Below are 18,976 nucleotides of genomic sequence, written 5' to 3' on the forward strand. Positions count from 1 at the left end.
TAACAACGCATAACATAATCCATAGCAACTAAGTAGCTCTCCATATAGAATGCTGACGCGCCAGAATGGAGTTCAGCGCTCTGCGCAAAGAACGCCCGGCAACGGAAGGCTGGTTGCCTCACGCTGCAAGAAATGCTGAGTCGGCTTGCCGACTCGTCTCGATGGCGCGATGCATTGCTGTTAGGGTAAACTTAGCTCCATATTTTGTAAACTCTTCAGTCTCAGTTTTGCACCAGAATAAACCAGAACGTGCTCCGGCTAAAGCCGTAAATACAATTGTTTTAATTACAAAGATTGCTACGCCACAAGGCTAGACAATAAATCAAAGGGGGCGAAGTCAAGCCCTCCAACCTAATCTTTAGTAGAAGACTCCGACGGAAGACGTCCTTCTACCGCTGTGACCTTGAGGGAGGAACCTCTGGATATCGCGGGAAAACACCATCTCATAATTTGTATGTACAATGCTTGTAAGCGTAATATGTGAAGCATATTATGCTACTTCCCTCCCCTTAAAAGGAAGCTTATGCTTGTAATGGGCTTGACGCATATAATCTTGGTAATGCAGTTGGGTTTGTATCTTGTGTTTCTATAATTGTTTTTGTTATTTTTAGTTTTAAATAGATACAAACTATACAAAACGTGAGGCTAATGAGTGATACGGTAATAAAGCCTGTAATATTATTATTTGATATTAGTTTTACAATGTCCTTATGTTCTATTGGTTTTATTTTTATTAATTCGATGGGTGTGTACAATGGTGTTAGATTTAATTCGGGATTCAGCTGATTTTCGTTTAACGTTATTTTTCCTATTTTGATTTTACATTGTTTTATTGTTTTTATTTTGTTGCCGTTAATTATTTGGTTAACTGTTGTAGGGATGAAATTGCATATTGGTTTAGTTCTTTTTATAATGTTCTTAATTCCTTCCTTATTTATTTCTTTACGATTTTGGTTATAGACTTTGCCATGTTCTTCAAAATAAGTATCTTTTTCGTTGTGATCGAGTTGATATTCGTTATTATCTGGGTAGGGTATTATGTTTATGGTGTGAACGGGTTTTTGTTTAATAGGGATGTGTGCTATGATAAGTATTTGATTGGTACTAATCCAGGTTGATGTTTTGATTTGTAGTATGTTACTACTGTCAACGTTCTCTAGTCTGTCGTAATTAAGTAATTTGGGATTAAATAGTCCTAGTCGCGAAAGTTGCATTCCCATTGCAATATCTTCTATTAGTTAGTGTAGTTAGTTATTTTATTGTTAAAATAGTGGGTTAGGTTATCTACATCGGAAAGGTTTACGCGAAGACAATGATGTTCATATTCTGAAGGGATTTGAATTGTTTTATCGAAAAATAAGAGGTATCCATGGTTAGTATCAATGTTGTTTATTTGAAAACGTAAGGAGGAATATTATGATGAACCATGGGCCTGTGGAATGTAAAGTTTATTAATTTTTTTCTGTTTTTTAAACTGGGTCTTGTAGTAATGTGTTTCTCTATTTCTATTGGTGATTTTGTAATGGTCTTCGTCAGTTTGTTCGACGTTCCTTGTTAATTTAAAAGGGTTTTCTAATTTCCCTTTTTGGAACGGTCCCTTCCTATATCTAGTGTCGACGTTGTATTCTGTTCGGTCTTTGTTTATTTCGTTGATTTTAATTTCTTTGTTGTGTTGTGTATCAAAAATTGGTTGTCCAGCATAAATAAATATGTGGGCAGGAGTTTGTCCAGTAGTATCGTGTTTGGTTTTGTGGTTGTAAATGTAAAGGATCGTTTCTATTTTACTGAGGTTGGCTTCATTGTCATCGGAATTTTTTATAATACGGATTTTTTCATTTATCGTTTTGTGAAGCCTTTCTATATCTGCAACACCTGTTTTTGTAGTGTTAAGTTGTAATTCCACATTTTCAGTTTCGAGCCAACGTTTGAGGGCTAAGCTAGAAAATGCGCCATCTCTGTCTGCCTTTAGGATTTTAGGTTTTCCCAACTGATTGAATATGCGCATTAGAGCATTTTTACATTTTATCCAATCTTTTGTTTTTATCTGCTCGAGGGTGGCAAATTTAGAATAGATGTCGATACAGCTCAAATAGTGATTTCCTTCGGAGGAGTAGATATCTATTACAAATTTATCGCGGCAATGTTCGGGTTTAGGGGTGACTTTCATTGGCATTTTTGTATTTCGGTGTTCTGTTTTTGCTAAGTTACAAACTTGACATTCGTTAATTATATTTTGAATGAGGAGTTGGCTATTTGGGAAGTAGTATGTTTCGCTGAAAAGTTTTACAGTTTTCTGTATTCCGGGGTGTAAGAGTTTTTCATGTGTGTTTAGAATTAGTTCTTTAAAATTTGCGTACGTGGGAATATTTTTTAGTAAGATGAGGCGAAGGACAGTTTTAAATTAATACATCCAAAAAAAAAAAAAAAAAAAAAATGAGGCTTCGGAAAATTTTTGTATGTCTTGGATTCATTGTCTCCTTATATGCTTTTTGAATTACTTCAAAATCTGCATCGCTTTCGATGTAAAGAGCGCTGTTTTTTGAACAGAAATAATCGAGTAGATATCGTTTGGCTATTTCGGGGGTCATTTCTTTATAAGAAAGGTGTATAATTTGTTTTTTGAAGTAAGTTTCTATTTCTGTACTATTGGGACCTTTAGTAAAGATGATTTGCCTTTTATATTGATTAATAGCTTTTTCTGATAGTCCGATCAAATTGTTACTGTCCTCTTCGGCACTATGTTGTGTAGATTCACCAAAAAATGTTTGTTCTATCTTTATTCTAGAAAGTGCGTCTGCTACATAATTTTCTTTTCCTTTTATATATTTTATGTCGAAGTCATATTCCGAAAGTCTAATTTTCCATCTTGTTAATTTTGAATTAGGTTCTTTTAGTTTGTATAGCCAGCACAAGGGTTGATGGTCGGAAGCTACTTCGAAATGTCGTCCTAACAGATAGTGTCGGAAGGTTTTAGTGGCCCAGACTATTGCTAATAATTCTTTTTCTATGGCGCTATAATTGACTTCATGTTCATTTAATGTTCTGCTGATGTAGCTAACAGGGTGTCCGTCTTGTGATAGAACAGCTCCTAAAGCTACATTGCTGGCATCTGTTGTTAATGTAAATTTCCTCTCGAAATTCGGTATTTTTAGGATCGGGTCTTCAGAGATTAATAATTTTAACTTTTGGAATGCTTCTAAGTATTCTGAACTGTTTATATCTATTGTTGCTCATTTCTTTAGGCACTTGGTCAGTGGTTTGGTAATGTCAGAAAAGTTAGGTATAAATTTCCTATAATACCCTGTGAGTCCTAGGAAGGCTTTAATTTCTTTAGTTTTTCTTGGTAATGGATACTTGACTATAGCTTTTATTTTATCCGGGCTTGGTTTAATCCCGTCTTTAGTGATAACATGTCCTAAGAAAGTTGTCTCTTGTTTTAAGAATTCACATTTGTTTAGTTGTACTTTTAAATTTGCCTGTGATAATTTTTCGAGAACAGCCTGTAAGCCTTGAAGGTGTTCTTCTAATGATGTGGAGAAAACTATGATGTCGTCTAGGTATACTAGGCAACATTTATTTAAAAGCGGACGGAGTAAATTATTCATACATCGTTGAAATGTAGCGGGGGCATTTTTAAGCCCAAATGGCATTCGCGTGTACTCGTAGTGTCCATATTTTGTAGAGAAGGCAGTTTTGGCTATTGACTCTGAGTCCATTTCTACTTGATGGAAGCCCTTTGCAAGATCTATTGTTGTGAAATAATTTGACCTCCCTAGTTTTCCTAATATTTCATCTATGTTTGGTATGGGGTATCTGTCGTTTATTGTTATTTCGTTCAATTTCCTATAGTCTATTACGATACGAAGCTTCTGCTGTCCAGAAGCATCTAGCTTTTTAGGTACGACCCAAATGGGGCTACAGTACGGTGAATTACTTTCTCGGATAATACCCTGTTCTAGCATGTCTTGGATCTGTTTTTCTACCTCCTTTTCATATGTCTGTTGGAAACTATAAACTTTAGAGTAGACGGGGATATTGTGTGTGGTGTTGATAACATGTTTTTCTTGGTTTGTAAACGTGAGCGTGTCACCTTCGTGAAATTGAATGTCTTGGTATTTTATCAGTAGGTTAATTAATTTTTGTTTTTCTTCTACGTTAAGGTGTTCTAGTCGGAACAAGTTTTCCTGAAGTGTGGAGGTTTCTAAATAGGTGGGGTCTTGTGGAAATGAAGGGTCCACTTGGATATGATTCCGTTCTGTAATGTTATTACTTTCTTTTATTTTATATATTTTGTTAAATAGGGTAGCAGTTTTCTTTTTATAATCGATTATTGCTTTGGCTTCGGACAACAATTTGCGTCCAATCAGCATGTCATAATGATCCGAGAACTGGTGGATAAAGAAGTCTTGGGCAACAGGGAAGTAGTTATTAGGTGGTATATTCGTAAGTGTGTTAATAATTAATGGGCCATTACTAGTGTGGATTAGCTGATTGGTTTCTTGTATTGGCGTTTGAAAAATATTTCGCGTGAGCATATTTATCGTAGATCCTGTATCGATCAGACATTTCAATTCAGTATTATTATGTTTTATCATTATATATTGGTTTGATCCGGGGCTACTAACCGAAAATTTTCTGCTTGTTCAAGGTCAACTGGTTCGTTGTCATTTGTTGTTGGTATTTCCTCTTCTGTTATCTCTGAATTGTCGTAGTTCTGTTCAGGGGGAAACTGAATTGATTGATTGATTGATCAATTGGTAGGGATAGGGCTGAGGGTGAAAATATTCTGGATAGCAGGGATAATATAACTAATTATAAGGATTTTCGGGTTGATTAGACGTTACTTCCTGGTATCTTAGCTCTCCTGTGCTCATCTTAGACTGTCCACTGTCTGATGGTCTCGGTCTTTTTATTGGGTTATTGGTTTGTACGTTTCTGTTTTGAGGATATGTTGTGGGCATGTTAGTGTGGCTAGGTCCAAATCGGTTTTGGTCAAAAATATTTTGTCTGTTAAAAGCTGGGTTTGGTCTGGGTACTTGTGACATGGGTATGTTAGATTGTGGGTAAATGGGTCTATTTTGATATTGAGGAACCGTGCTTGGGTTAAACCTGGGCATATGAGAATGTGCTTGGTGATAGGGTTGATAGACGTTATTATAGAATGGTTGTAAGGGTACAAAGGGTCTAATTTGGTTATTCATTTGTCTATTTTGGGGGTTGGTTGTTATTTTGTTTGGAATTGAAGTTGGCTGTATATTATCTTTACTTGAGGTTGGTGCCTCATAGAAACCTTTTTCTTGTAATATATTTATTAGCGATCTTAGGTTTGGAGTATTACAGTTAACTATTCTGAGATAAATGTGGCTTGGAAGTTTTTGAATTAGATTTTCGATGCTGGTTTGTATTAATCTAGTATAGAGAATGGTTTCGTTAGTATTATTTTCCAGTTCTAATTTACTTATAAGTATCTGTCGTTTTCTTTCAGCTTCTTCGAGGAAATGTCGAATGTTACCTCGATATTGTATGTTCCTGAATTCTTCCAGAAGTTGGTGGTTCGGTGCTTGGGGCTTGTAGTTAAGTATAAGCTGAGTCCTGAGTTCGCTCCAGCTGCTGAGGTTGGTTACTCCGAGAGTGCGGATAACATCGACACTGATGTTCCGTCCGATGTGTCCAAAGATTATTAACTTTTGTCTTTCATCTGTGGTCTGATACAGAGCCAAGATGAAGTCGACGCGACTGATGAAAGTGTACAAAGTGTTGGGATCTCCGTTGAAAACCTCGATTGCGTGTATTTGTCTTTCTACTTGAATCATGTTTGAGTCAGACAATTCTATTTGTGCTGGTGCTGCTACGGCCATCGTGGTTTGTTGGTTTGAATTTTTTTTTTTGTTAGTGTCTTTATTTAGGTTTGTGATTTGGATAGGATTTGTGTTCTAACTAATGGTTTGTGTCTTTGCTTATTGTTTTTTCGTATTCAGAGTAGGCACATAAAAGCACGGTGCTATAATAAAGAATGAGCCGATAAAACAAGAGGCTCGCTTACAGTTAGTTCTGAAAACAGAAATTGCTCACAAGCAACGTTGGGCGCGAAAGGGTTAATTTCCACTTATTTTCACTGTTATTATTGTTCGCTTATTTGTGGTTAAGTTTATTTGGTTTTCACTTAGTTTAACTGTTATTATTGTAGTTCACTTAGTTGTAGTTACGTTTTATTTAGTTTTTACTTAGTTTAACGGTTATTATTATAGTTCACTTAATTGTAGTTACGTTTATTTAGTGTTGCGCACTTAGCCATTTCACCTTGTTTTGAGTAACCTTTTGTGGATTTACTACTCAGTGAATTCAAAGGCGTCTTCTTAAAATTTGATATAATTTTAAGTTTTTTCAATTTCACTATCACTCTGTGGTTTCGGATATGTTGTTGGTTCTGAACTGACTGTACCGATTTACCTACGCGAGCTTTTGAAGTTGTAGTTGTAGTTGTAGTTCTTTAGCGGATGATACACAGAGAATTGAATATGTTTAATATCGCATCAATTAGTATCATCCTACCGACTGCGCCACTTACGTAGTTATTAATTTATTAGTCGAATAAATGATCCGTCAATAACACAGACAAGGATCAACGCTGAAACAACTTTAAATTGAAAACACGAACAATTTCGGTGAACGTCTTTATTCCAAGAATGTCAGCTTAAGACTACTGTACAGAGTTTTTATCTGCTCGAAGTGAGTCGCGAGAAACGGGAATGTCTAGTCAGTGTATTTGTGGGTGTGGGGTTTGATTTTTTCTATATGTGTACAAAAGAATGATATGTAAGCAAAAATGTGAATTGGTTTCATGTGTTTGTGCATGTGCAAGATTGTATGTACAATGCTTGTAAGCATAATATGTGAAGCATATTATGCTACTATATATCGTATAACAAAAAATATATAAGCATGATTGATTAATATGTTTCAAATTAGAACTAAACTTTATTTTTCTTTAATTTTGTATTTCTTGGTATTCTGACAGCAACATTCTCCAGGGATTAATGAAATAATAAGAAATTTTCGGCAAGACAAAGGCCCATGTGTTTCGCAAGCTGGAGATGTATGGTGGGTCTGTAAGAAATTAGTACTGTCAGAAATATGATAAAAGAAAATAAATATATAATAAACAAGAGAGAATGCAATACTACTCAGATAGTCTGAATGCGAACGCAATGTTTTATCACATTTCTGGGATATCGATAGATACTGGGAAAAAAAATGAGAATAAAATTAAAAACTGTTCAATAGTGTGGGCGTGACCTGTTTGGCGGCTTTAGGGGGTTAGATTGGGCGTGGCACGAAGTTTTTTGACATATAAATAGAAATTTACAAGACTAATAAAATTATAAAAAAATATCCAAAACATTTTCAAAAATGTGTACGCGGCGCTTTTGGGCAGTTTTAGGGCGTTGGAGTGGGCGTGGCAAACATTTTTTTTGCAAATCGATATAAATTTACAAGATTAATAAAAAATATGAAAAAATATCAGCCAATTATTCAATATTGAAATACTAAAATATTATGCATGTTAATTTGGCAACAACTATATACTGAAAGTTGGTCACACTGATCTGAATAAGTTCTTTTTGTTTTTCTGGAAACTTCATTTTTCTTGTGTTAACTTCCAAACGACTCACAACGGTGTCACGCTTATGTCAAATAAAACAGTTATTAAACTTTAACTAAATCGCCTCGCGTTTTACTCCACCATCTCAAATAGGTTATGGGCCCAGGAGTAGTAAAGACTTTAATAATTGTGTGTGATCAAAAGGAAAATAATTATTGTATATAATTTGCTTGAACATTTTTTATAAACATGAGCGGACAAGGGCTGTGTGCGATCGACAAACTGGACGGCGAAAATTACGCAGTATGGTCGGTGCAAATGAAGAGTGTATTGGTGCTCTCGGGTATGTGGTCGTTGGTGTGCGGAAGACGCGTGAAGCAGGAGGGTGATACAGCTGAGCAAGGAGCCCAATTCGACGAACTAGACGAAAAAGCACTAGCAACAATATCGCTGTGCGTGAAGCCTTCAGAAATTAATTTGATTAAAAACTGCGTTAGTTCTAAAGAAGCTTGGGACAAGCTTGCAGCTGTGTACAAGCCTCATGGACCCGCCAGGAAAATTACCTTGTTCAGGAAATTACTCCGGTTGAGTTTGTCGGAAAGTGCGTGCGTACAAAATTACATAAATGATTTTGTGGATATCGTCGAAAGACTGAAAGAAATTGATATGGACATTTCTGAAGATATTCTTAGTATTTTGATGCTGTCGGGACTCGGTAAGAAATTCGAAAATTTCGTGGTAGCGATCGAAACGCGCGAACAGTTACCGACTTTCTCTGATTTAAAAGTAAAAATTATAGAAGAGGGAGAGAGACAAAGAGTGAGTTCGGACGAAACGGAACTTTGTGTGCAGCAAGCGTTTGTGTCGCGTCCCAGTAGAAAGGGAGACAAGAAAAATAGATCGGCTCAAAAGAACAGTGATGCAAAGAAGAATAAAAAATGCTTTCGATGTGGTCGCGAGGGTCACTTTATTGCGCAGACAAAAATGATGAAATAGAAACATCTGCAAAAGAGAAGTCGTTTACTATGCTTGCAAGTGTAAATAAAAATGACATTTAACGAAATCGATGTGGTGCTTGGACAGTGGAGCAACTGCTCACATGTGTTGTGAAAGGTCGTGGTTCGCGGACATTAAAGAGCATAAAGAGAAAATATTACTTGCAGGAGAAAACTATATATTTTCGGATGGCGTTGGTCGGTGGCCGTTAAAACAAAGAATGGTTTCGTTAATTTGAAAAATGTGCTTTACGTAAAAAGCTTGCAAACTAATTTAATATCGGTAGCGAAAGCCGTTGAAAAAGGGTATAAAGTGATTTTTCACAAGCAAAGTGCGTATATAAAGGACGGTCGAAATGAAGAAGTGTTACAGGCAAGAAAAGCTGGAAATCTTTTTGTGGTTGATACTTCGAACAATCGGTGCATGTACTTGTGTGCAAATGATGAATTGTGGAAGTGGCATTATCGTTATGGTCATTTGAACATGGCGAGCCTAAAAAAGAAAGTGACAATATGGTCAATGGCTTAAAGTCAATCAAAAATGTTGTGGACATAGACCGAATTGCATGTGAAACCCGTGCTAAAGGTAAAATCTGTGTGAAACCATTCCCAAACATGGCAGAAAATCGTGCGGACAAAGTGCTAGGGCTAGTGCATTCGGACATTTGCGGGCCAATGAACAAAGTATCTGCCGGTGGAGCAAGATATTTCGTAACATTTATTGATGACTATTCGTATATTTTTTGAAGACCCGTGATGAATTGCTTCCCACGTTTAAGAACTTTGTCGCGTTTGCAGAAAAACAGACCGGTGAAAAACTTAAAGCAATTCGCAGCGATAACGGTCGCGAATACATAAGCCACGAGTTTCAGAAGTTCCTATCTTAAAACGGTATCAAGCGGCAATTGACAGTACCGTACACTCCGCAGCAAAACGGGGTTGCTGAGCACGCTAACCGGACGCCTGTGGAAATGGCAAGGAGCATGATTATATATTCAGTAGTGAATGAGTCCCTGTGGGGAGAGGCAGTTAGGACTGCAGCATATCTACGCAACAGATCGGAGACAAGGTCGTTGAAGAGCCAAACTCCATTCGAACTGTGGACAGGTAAAAAGCCTTCGATATCGCATTTAAAAATCTTTGGATGCAAAGCGATTGCATTGAATAAGAAACATGCAGGAAAGTTCAAGCCAAAAGGCATTGAATGCATGATGATAGGGTATTCAACAACAGCGAAGGCCTACAGATTAATGCGCATTGGATCGAGCCAGGTAATCGAAAGTAGAGACGTCGTTTTTCTAGAGGAAACTATAGGGTATCCAAAGAATGGAAACAGCGAGAACGAGACGGCACTTATTGACGAAATTGGAGTTGATGGCAATGTGATGCGATTTAAATAGAGGTTGGTGGCTAAAGGATGTGCACAACAATATGGTATCGACTTTTTTGAAACGTTTTCACCAGTTGTCAGATATTTGTCGGTGAGACTTATTATATCTCTGGCTGTTGAGCATAACTTATTTCTACATCAGATGGATGTATCGACAGCTTACTTAAATAGCGAATTGAGCGAAAAAGTCTATGAAGAAACCCGATGGATTTGATAATAAACATTATTGAAAAGTTTTGAGACTAAAGAAGTCACTTTACGGACTAAAACAGAGCGGTAGAGAGTGGAACGCCAAGCTCAACGAAGTCTTACAAAAACGGCATTTTGTTCCCTGTGCCAGCGAGCCGTGTATGTACACACGCAATGAGAAGGACAATATTAATATAATTGCAGTATATGTTGACGATCTTCTTATTGCAAGCTCATGTCAAGATAATTTGATTGGTATAAAAGAGTCAATTGCCAAAGAGTTTAAAGTAGTAGATAGCGGACAGCTTAATAATTTCTTGGGCATCGGAGTTGAGCGAGAAGGTGAAACTGGAGCCATATCCATAGGTCACAAGACATATATCGAGAGTATGCTACACACCTGGGCATGTTAGATTGCAAATCGGTAGCAACGCCTTTGGGGGCAAATTTCCAAGTTAAGTGTACTGATTGCAAGCTTATTAAAAAAAAAGGACTACCAGTCACTTATAGGATCACTAATGTATTTGGCAATTACAAGCAGGCCAGATATAATGCATTCAGTTGCAAAACTGGCTCAAAGAAATGTGAACCCACATAAGGAGCATGAAGTCGCTGCCAAGCGTATACTAAGGTATTTGAAGGGCACCTCAAACTTAAAGCTTCAGTATCACGCAACAGGTAAACCGATTCATGGCTACGTCGACGCGGATTGGACAAATGACACATCGGATCGTAAATCCTACAGTGGATATGTCTTCATAAACGCAGCTGGTCCAATATCCTGGGAGTCCAAGAAGCAAAGTCTGGTGGCATTATCCAGCACGGAGGCCGAATATGTTGCATTGTCCGTTACAGCAAGAGAAGCAGTATTTATAAAAAAGTTTCTGAAGGAAATGGGTTTTTTGATAGATCACTCAATTTAAATTTTTTGCGATAATCAGAGTGCTTTATGTTTAGCTAAGAATCCAGTATTACATAATAGAAGTAAGCATATCGACATAAAGTACCACTATGTTATGGAACTTTATTCCAAAAAGGAAATTGATGTAAAATATATATGTACAAACGACATGTTATCAGATATTTTAACAAAAAACCTACAGAAAAACAAGCACTTAACTGAAATGAATTGTTTCTGAATATGTTGTTGAGAAGGAGTATTGAAATACTAAAATATTATGTATGTTAATTTGGCAACAACTATATACTGAAAGTTGGTCACACTGATCTGAATAAGTTCTTTTTGTTTTTCTGGAAACTTCCTTCTTATTGTGTTAACTTCCAAACGACTCACAACGGTGTCATGCTTATGTCAAATAAAACAGTTATTAAACTTTAACTAAATCGCCTCGCGTTTTACTCCACCATTTCAAATATTCAAAAATGTGGGCGTTGCAGTTTTGTGCGGTTTGTGTGCCTTAGAGCTTGGCAAAGATTACCGAAACAATATCGGAAAAAATTGGCACCAGTGTGTCAGAGAGTACATCATTTAGGAGGGTCTGTTATGTTTTGGGGATGCGTAGCCTTCACTGGCTTTGGAGATTTGGTTCCTGTTGATGGAACCATGAATCAAAGAAAATATTTAGATGTCCTTAATAATCATGCATTCCCCTCTGGTGATAAATTGATTGGAGAGTCCTTCATACTCCAGCAGGATAATGCTCCCTGTCATAAGGCCAAAGTGATTACGAAGTTTCTGAAAGATGTTGGCGTAAACACATTGGATTGGCCACCTCAAAGTCCATACCTCAGCATAATAGAAAACCTCTGGTCATATTTAAAAAGAAAAAGGCGTGCAAGCTTATCTAGAAGTTGCGAAGAAACGATTTTGGAAATTCAAACCTTATGGAAGGATATCTTAATAGATTATATCCACAGCTTGGTACAGTCTGTACCAAAACGTTTGCAAAAGGTGATAGACGCTAAGGGATATTTTTTATTAATTTCTCATAATTTTTTAGTTGACATTTTTTTTTTTCAATTTATAACACTTAAATAATTTGTCCAAATACTTATGCCAGTGCTAATTTGTAAAAAAGTAATTTTTGTTAAATCAACAATAAAGTTATCCATATGTTTATGTTACCTAATTTAACTACGATTGCCTACCTATTTACTAAAATTTTTAAACAATTTTGCTTTAAGTAAACAATGAGTTACAAACAAATATATTGAATATATTTCTTGTCCAAATACTTATGACCACTAGTGTAATTGCTAAAGACATAAGGATGCGGCAAAAATTCATAATCATCCCTTCATCATCGTCAACAAGTCGACGGCTACAATAAAGATGTTTCCTTAGTTAGCTACGATCATCTCCGGAACAAAGAGAATCAACAGGGTTAGCACAATTTACGGATCATCCAGATCTGCAGAGCGAACATTCCTTTGATGGTTTAACAAGTACGAAGTTGGAAAAATATCGGAATTTATTGGCAAGGGGCCAAGCAAAAATCACGACCAAAGTTTCCCGTACGATCCTCTTGCAAATAAATTTGTTAACTATAAAAGTCTGTGGGCAGACTTCGCCACCCAGCTGAACATTATGGAACAGAAAAAATAGATTCTACCTGATAGGGTGTATTTGTATTTGTATTTGTAGCATCTAATTCATTACCTACTTCATATCTTAATAAAACTTTATCTCCTATTGCTATTTCTATATTTTTGGGGTTTAAGTAATAATTTTTCTAATTTGTTATTGTATGATCTTCAATCATTTTCCTTGCTCTGTTATATAATTCTTCTAATCTGAATTTACTTTCTTTAGCTTAGTCATCAATATTAAAAAATGTTTGGGTAAAGTCAAATACTAATTCGTATTGACAATAATTATCTTCCATAGAAAGGGTCGTGTTGAAGCAGTAGACGAAGTATAGAAGCCAAATATCCCAATCAGTTTTGTCAACCGATAGATAGGATCGTATATATATATTTTTTTAAGTATTTGTACATTTTCCGATTTTGGTAGTGGGCCAATTCTTACTACCAATATCTACTAATACCCTATCAAATGCCTTTTCTGGTGTTTCGGTTATCGTCTTTGGTGCTTTGGTATGTTTAATTATTTTTGATTTTTGGCATGATGTACATTTTTTTATGTACTGAGACATATTTTTCCAATAATAATATCTTTGGACCTTGACAAAGGTTTTTGCAATGCCAGTATGTCCTTGTATCTTATATAGCTTATTTTTTTTAAATTTTGGTCACCGGGTTGAGTAGGGCTACTCTCAATACGTTTTATTGCCCATATCTTTGAAAGTATGTATTGAAATATTTTAAAAGATATTTTCCCAAGGTGCTATTTTAACTTGGGTGATTTTGTGTATACCGGCCTGCATTTCAAGCCTTTGGAAAAACTGATCTAAATCGAGATTTCCATTAGTGTCAAATCACTAATTTTATAAGTTGCAATGTTTTTCTTTCCATGTTTGAAAAAACATATCATATTTTTTACATATTTCGTACTTCGTCGATTTTAATGACTTTAAATATGTTGGGCTTAAAGCTTTTATTGATTGCTTTGGCAATTGTATTTTTTCATATTTATCCCCTGCTTTAGTCTACTTTGAAATCTGGTAGTTAGTTTTAGTACTATTCGGTTTACATTTTTTAACTCGTCTATAGATATGATTATCTTTCCCCTTAAGGTATTCTACCGTAAATTCATATTCTTCTAAGTATAAGTTCAAACTTGGATTTCTCATTGAATATAGGTGTGTTAAAGGTATGTGGTCACTTTGAACTAAAAAATGTCTACCATATATACTTACAGATAAAAGGCTACAACAAATTGCCTTGAATCTATCAAATGAACCGTTTCGTATACAAACTTAGTCTAACGCTGAAATCAAAGTTTTTTCCATATAAAAATACGATTAAAGTATCGAGACCGATTTCTGTTCTTTATTTTTTGATGCTCAGCTTGAGATTAAAAATTAAATGTAAGTGAAATTGAGGAGAAGACTCTATGCTTAAGAAATATGTTAGTGTGTTTTGGGAGAGCATTGCTTTTGGATTGTTAAGTTGAGGAGAAGCTTCAGAGAGAGCAGGCAAAACTGCTTAGGTTAGGCTTTGTGATTTGTATATATGAATGGCTAAGTGCCGTTGCCAAAGAATTTGTTTATCAACACGCATACTGAGCAGATGGCATACAGTACGGGAACCAATTAAGTGCTTTATTGTTCATGGAATAAATGAAATTGCAAATACGTCACTACCCTTCCCTTAAGAAGAAGCATATTGGGTTGGGAGTGATGGATATACATAGTACGTGGTAATGGAGCTTCTTCCATTTCTATTTGTTTTGGTAAGTTTTGATTTTTTCCTAATTCTAATTTTAGAATCATTTCATCAATGTCGTTGTGTTTTACAGTTTTAATTATTGTTATGGTAAATGGTGTCCAGGTTATAATTGTGTTTGTATGTATGTATTTTATTATTTTATCTGTGTGAACTGACTCAAAATTACAAATTGGTTTTAAATGTTTAATGATATTGGTGACACACTCATTTTTTACTTCTTTATTTTCCTTATGGTAAACTTTATTTTCTTTTTCTGTGTATTCTAGCTTAGAGACGTTAGAGTAAGGGTAAGGGATTATTATGATTGTGTTTATTAATGAAAAGTTAATGGGTATGCGGGATATGATTAATAATTGGTCAAGTTCCAGGCACCTGTGAAATTGTGTATTGTATTGTATCGTGTTTGGTCTTATGATTGTACTGATTCTATTTTGCTTAGTTTGATTTCGTCGTCGTCGGATGTTTTGATTATGCGAATTTCAATCATTAATTTCATTAATTGTTTTATGTAGCCTTTCTTTGTCCGAAACACCGGTATTTCTTGTGACAAGCTGCAATTCGATTTCCTTACTCTCCAGCCATCATTTTAGGGCCAAACTGGAAAACGCGCCATCTCTGTCTGCTTTTAGTATTTTTGGCTTGCCCAGCTTGATTAATATACGCATTAGTTCATTTTTGCATTCCAACCAGTCCATTGTTTTTATTTCTTCTAATTTGGGAAATTTCGAATAAATATCCATGCAACTTAAGCAATGTTTGCCTTCAGATGAGTAAATGTCTATCATGAATTTTTCGCGGCAATTTTCTGGTCTGGGTGTAGTTTTCATTGGCATATCTGTTGTACGGTGCTCTATCTTTGCTAAATTGCATTCAGCTATTATCTTCCCCTACTGGGGAAGTAGTACGTTTCACCGAAAAGCTTTGTAATTTTCTGTATTCCAGGGTGTATAAGTTTTTCGTAAGTGAATAAGGTCTATACTTAATGTATTAATTATTAATATATATAATAAAATGGTCAATCAAAGTGGGTGTCCCTCTTGTGAGAGTACTACTCCCAAAGCGACATCACTTGCGTCTGTGGCTAAAATAAATTTCTTTGCAAAGTCGGGTACCTTAAGAATTGGGTGGTCTGATATTTGAGATTTTAATTTAAATGTTGAGTCATCATCTGGGTTGGTAGTATCAATTTTCATGTTCTTTTTAAAACATTTAGTTATGGGTTCGGAATGAATTTACGGTAGTATCCTTGTTTAGCTATTGAGCTTTTTCAATAGCTGTTGCGAATAATAAAAAACCGAAGAAAGTTTGCTTTTATAACGACAGTTTTTATTTTGCGAATAGTTATGCCTTTACGATAGCGATAATTGAATGCGTAAGTTTGGTCTTTTCCGAAACACGACGAATTGGCAACTGGCGGGCAGACAGCCGAAATGCAGCGCCCAAGCTTAACGTAGGTGGCTAACAACAACAAACAAGGAATGAGCGCCGTACAGATAAGTGCGTGCGAGAGCAGCGGTTTGCACTATGGGCATCGCTACTGCTACCACTGATTAATTTGACTTATAATATTAAAGAATATCATGCGGCTGCATGACCCAACAATCCTGTCAGTCCAAGAAAAGCTTTTATTTCTTTTGGTTTATTGGGAATTGGATATTTCTGAATGGCTTCAGGGTTTTTCAGGGTTTGGTTTTATTCAGTCTGGTGTTAGAACGTGTCGTAAAAAAGTGGTTTCATGTTTGAGAAACTCACACTTGTCAAGCAGTAATTTAAGGTTGGCCTTTGCTAGTTTTTCGAGAACTAGTCTGAGCGATTGTAGGTGCTCATCAAGGGATATCGAGAATACAATTATGTCGTCCAGGTACACAAGGAACATTTGGAACACTTAAATAACGAAGAAAAACAAGATTATGTGCACTCCTGCAGCAATACCATGACATACAGTACCATAAAGGTGACATACCGTTTGGTTTGATTAGTAAATTTCAACTTGATCGTGGTAACTTATTGTTGTTTTTGCTTCTGCTAAAATTTTTCTTCCTAATAAGAGATCGTAATTCTCGGAAAAAGGGTGAAGTAACAATTCATTTGCTGTTGGGAACAAAATCTTTGAGAGTACAGTTATACTTTTGTTGACAATGAGAGGCCCGTTGCTGGTATGAATAAGAATATTAGAATTCTGGATTGGTAAGTCAAATTGGATGTCATTTTAACTGTTGATCCTGTATCAATAAGACATTTCAAATTATTTTCTTTGTATTTAATTGTTATATATTGGTGCAACATTGGGTTCTTGGTTGTCATTGCTTGTCTCGTCTGTATTAATCTGATGTGGCTGTTGTGTTGTTTTTGAATTTTGGTTGTTATCAGTTTGATGCTGATATTCTGGATAATATTTGTCGTAACTTATAGTAAAATAGTAAAAATAGTCATATGGGACACACTGCTGATAGAAGGCATCCTCTTTGTACAATGATTCGTCAGTAATCATCCCAGTCTGTCCACTAACAGCTGGTCTTAATCGCTTTATTGGTTGACTGGGTACATAGGAACTTGAGTTTTGTGTTGATTGGTGATTTTGATATTGGTGTGGTTGTCTTTTTTTTTTTGTTGTAGCGTGGGCTTATTTATTTAAGATCTGTCCGAGAGGACAATAATTAAATGGGTTGGCAGGTGACTTAACTTAAGGGATACTATATGTATCATATTTGAGGCGGGTGACTTAACTTACGGTATACTACATGTATTTGAGGCGGGTTTTAAATTTAAGTTATGAACCCTCTCTGAATATCTTCCCTCATTCCCCGCCCCGCTGCTTTTATATACGCTTCCCCCGTTAGACCACTCTACACCACACAGTGGTCTCTCACATACCCCAAGAAACGCTGACTTCGCCCCCCGCCTTGCCCACCAATTTCACGACACATTCAACAGCCACGCCGGCCACTATGTGCTGCGTCCGCAAGAGACACTTTGTTGCCGATCGCGCCCGCTGCAAAACTGCTGCGCCTGCAAATGACACATTGTTGTTATGAGCAGCGCAGTCGCCGGATGTGCGCAAGCGACCGCCGACACAGCATATCTCATATTTCGGCCGGTGGCCCAGCAGCTATGCGGGGTCGCCCCTCGTCCCAAGTCGCCTGTTGACGAGGCGTTTAAACACTGGAGCCGGAGCTCTGGTGAGACCTGGCGAAGACTGCAGAAGACAGTCTTGAACTAACACCCGAACACTCCAACTGGAGAACTGCCGCGAGCTATTACAATTAAATTAACTTGTAAATCATCGAACTTAATTTGACTTTAATAAAATTATAACGTGAAACAGAGCTGTTCACTCTTGCCTTCATTTTGGGAGCCGATCGCCTAGAACCATAGGAATGATTATCATATTGATTAGGTGAGCTGTGTGGCTACGAGAGCCGCAGTAGCAGAGCGAGAAGTAGACTCGCTTAACTGGCGCCCGAACAGTCAGAATTCTGACTACCGGCAATGGTTACCAACTTAACACAATAAAAATTATAAAAATGAAAAAAAAAAAGAACAAAAAAAGGAAGAAGTGAACCACGAAATGTGGTAAAACAAGATAACGACAAGTGACGAATGGCAGTGATGTGATAGTGGAACTATGAAAGTAAGAAAACGACCACCCGCCGCGGTGAGAATGCCGCTACAACCTGTAACGGGAGAAACATTCTGCACGGGCGCAAAAAGTCGTATGTAACAAAACAAAAGACTACCCGCCGCAGCGTTAACGCCGTCTCCGTCCAGGAGCGGGGCATATTTAACGCGGGCGCAAAGTGTCTACTTCAAATATTAAAAAATGACCTATGTAACAACCCACTGCGGCGATTTGTCTACAGCCCCTGTAGCCCATTCGCTAGTGCAAAGTTCATAGCGTCAAACTGATACTTGAATGAAACAAGAAGAATAACTTCGCCAATAATAAAATAAACTGTGAATTGTGATTAAAGCGTGTGGTAAACTGCTGGATAGGCTCAGCGGTGTGGAGGCACCCGAAAAAGCTGCCCAGTAGATTGTGTGGCAACCGTACCTTAGTAGGCCAAGGCCAAAAAGGGAAAATACGGACCACCGTGCCCAGTGCTAGGCTTCACTCGTCTGTCACTGCCGTAATACAATACTAAGAAAAAATACGAATACAAATGCTAACATAAAAAATACCAAAAACCATACCATGAACCATTGCCTATAACAAAAAAATTAAAAAAATCTCTTTTTCTCCCTTTAGATACTAGAAAAGACACGACGCACACATTTTTTCTCAACACACTCACACGAGGACCATCACAAATTGTCAAGGGTCAGCGAAACTACACTTAAGTATCTCTGTGCCTTTGATAGGAAATATAAAAAGGAAAAAAATAATCTTGGTTATCCGTTATACCCTATCCGACTCAATACATTCCTGTCGTTTAGTTTGCTAATTGCGTTCTTGTTAAGAAATGGAAGAAATTAAGGAAACACTTAATG

General features: G+C 36.7%; 1 protein-coding gene across 2 annotated transcripts in view; it reads right to left on the minus strand.

Moving 5' to 3' along the window:
- Window positions 1–6,507: 6,507 nt before the first annotated feature.
- LOC117137774 overlaps window positions 6,508–18,976 on the minus strand; it is a 148,719-nt gene continuing 136,250 nt past the window's right edge. Inside the window, exon 5 of one of the 2 annotated variants that reach the window (XM_033299396.1) lies at window positions 6,508–7,107. In XM_033299396.1, coding sequence (XP_033155287.1) covers window positions 6,979–7,107 — 129 coding nt within the window. In that variant the 3' untranslated portion in view covers window positions 6,508–6,978. The remainder of the gene's footprint in view (window positions 7,108–18,976) is intronic. The other variant, XM_033299397.1, reaches the window with a different exon arrangement.

Source organism: Drosophila mauritiana, chromosome 2R (assembly GCF_004382145.1).
Source record: "Drosophila mauritiana strain mau12 chromosome 2R, ASM438214v1, whole genome shotgun sequence".
Lineage (NCBI taxonomy): Eukaryota > Metazoa > Arthropoda > Insecta > Diptera > Drosophilidae > Drosophila > Drosophila mauritiana.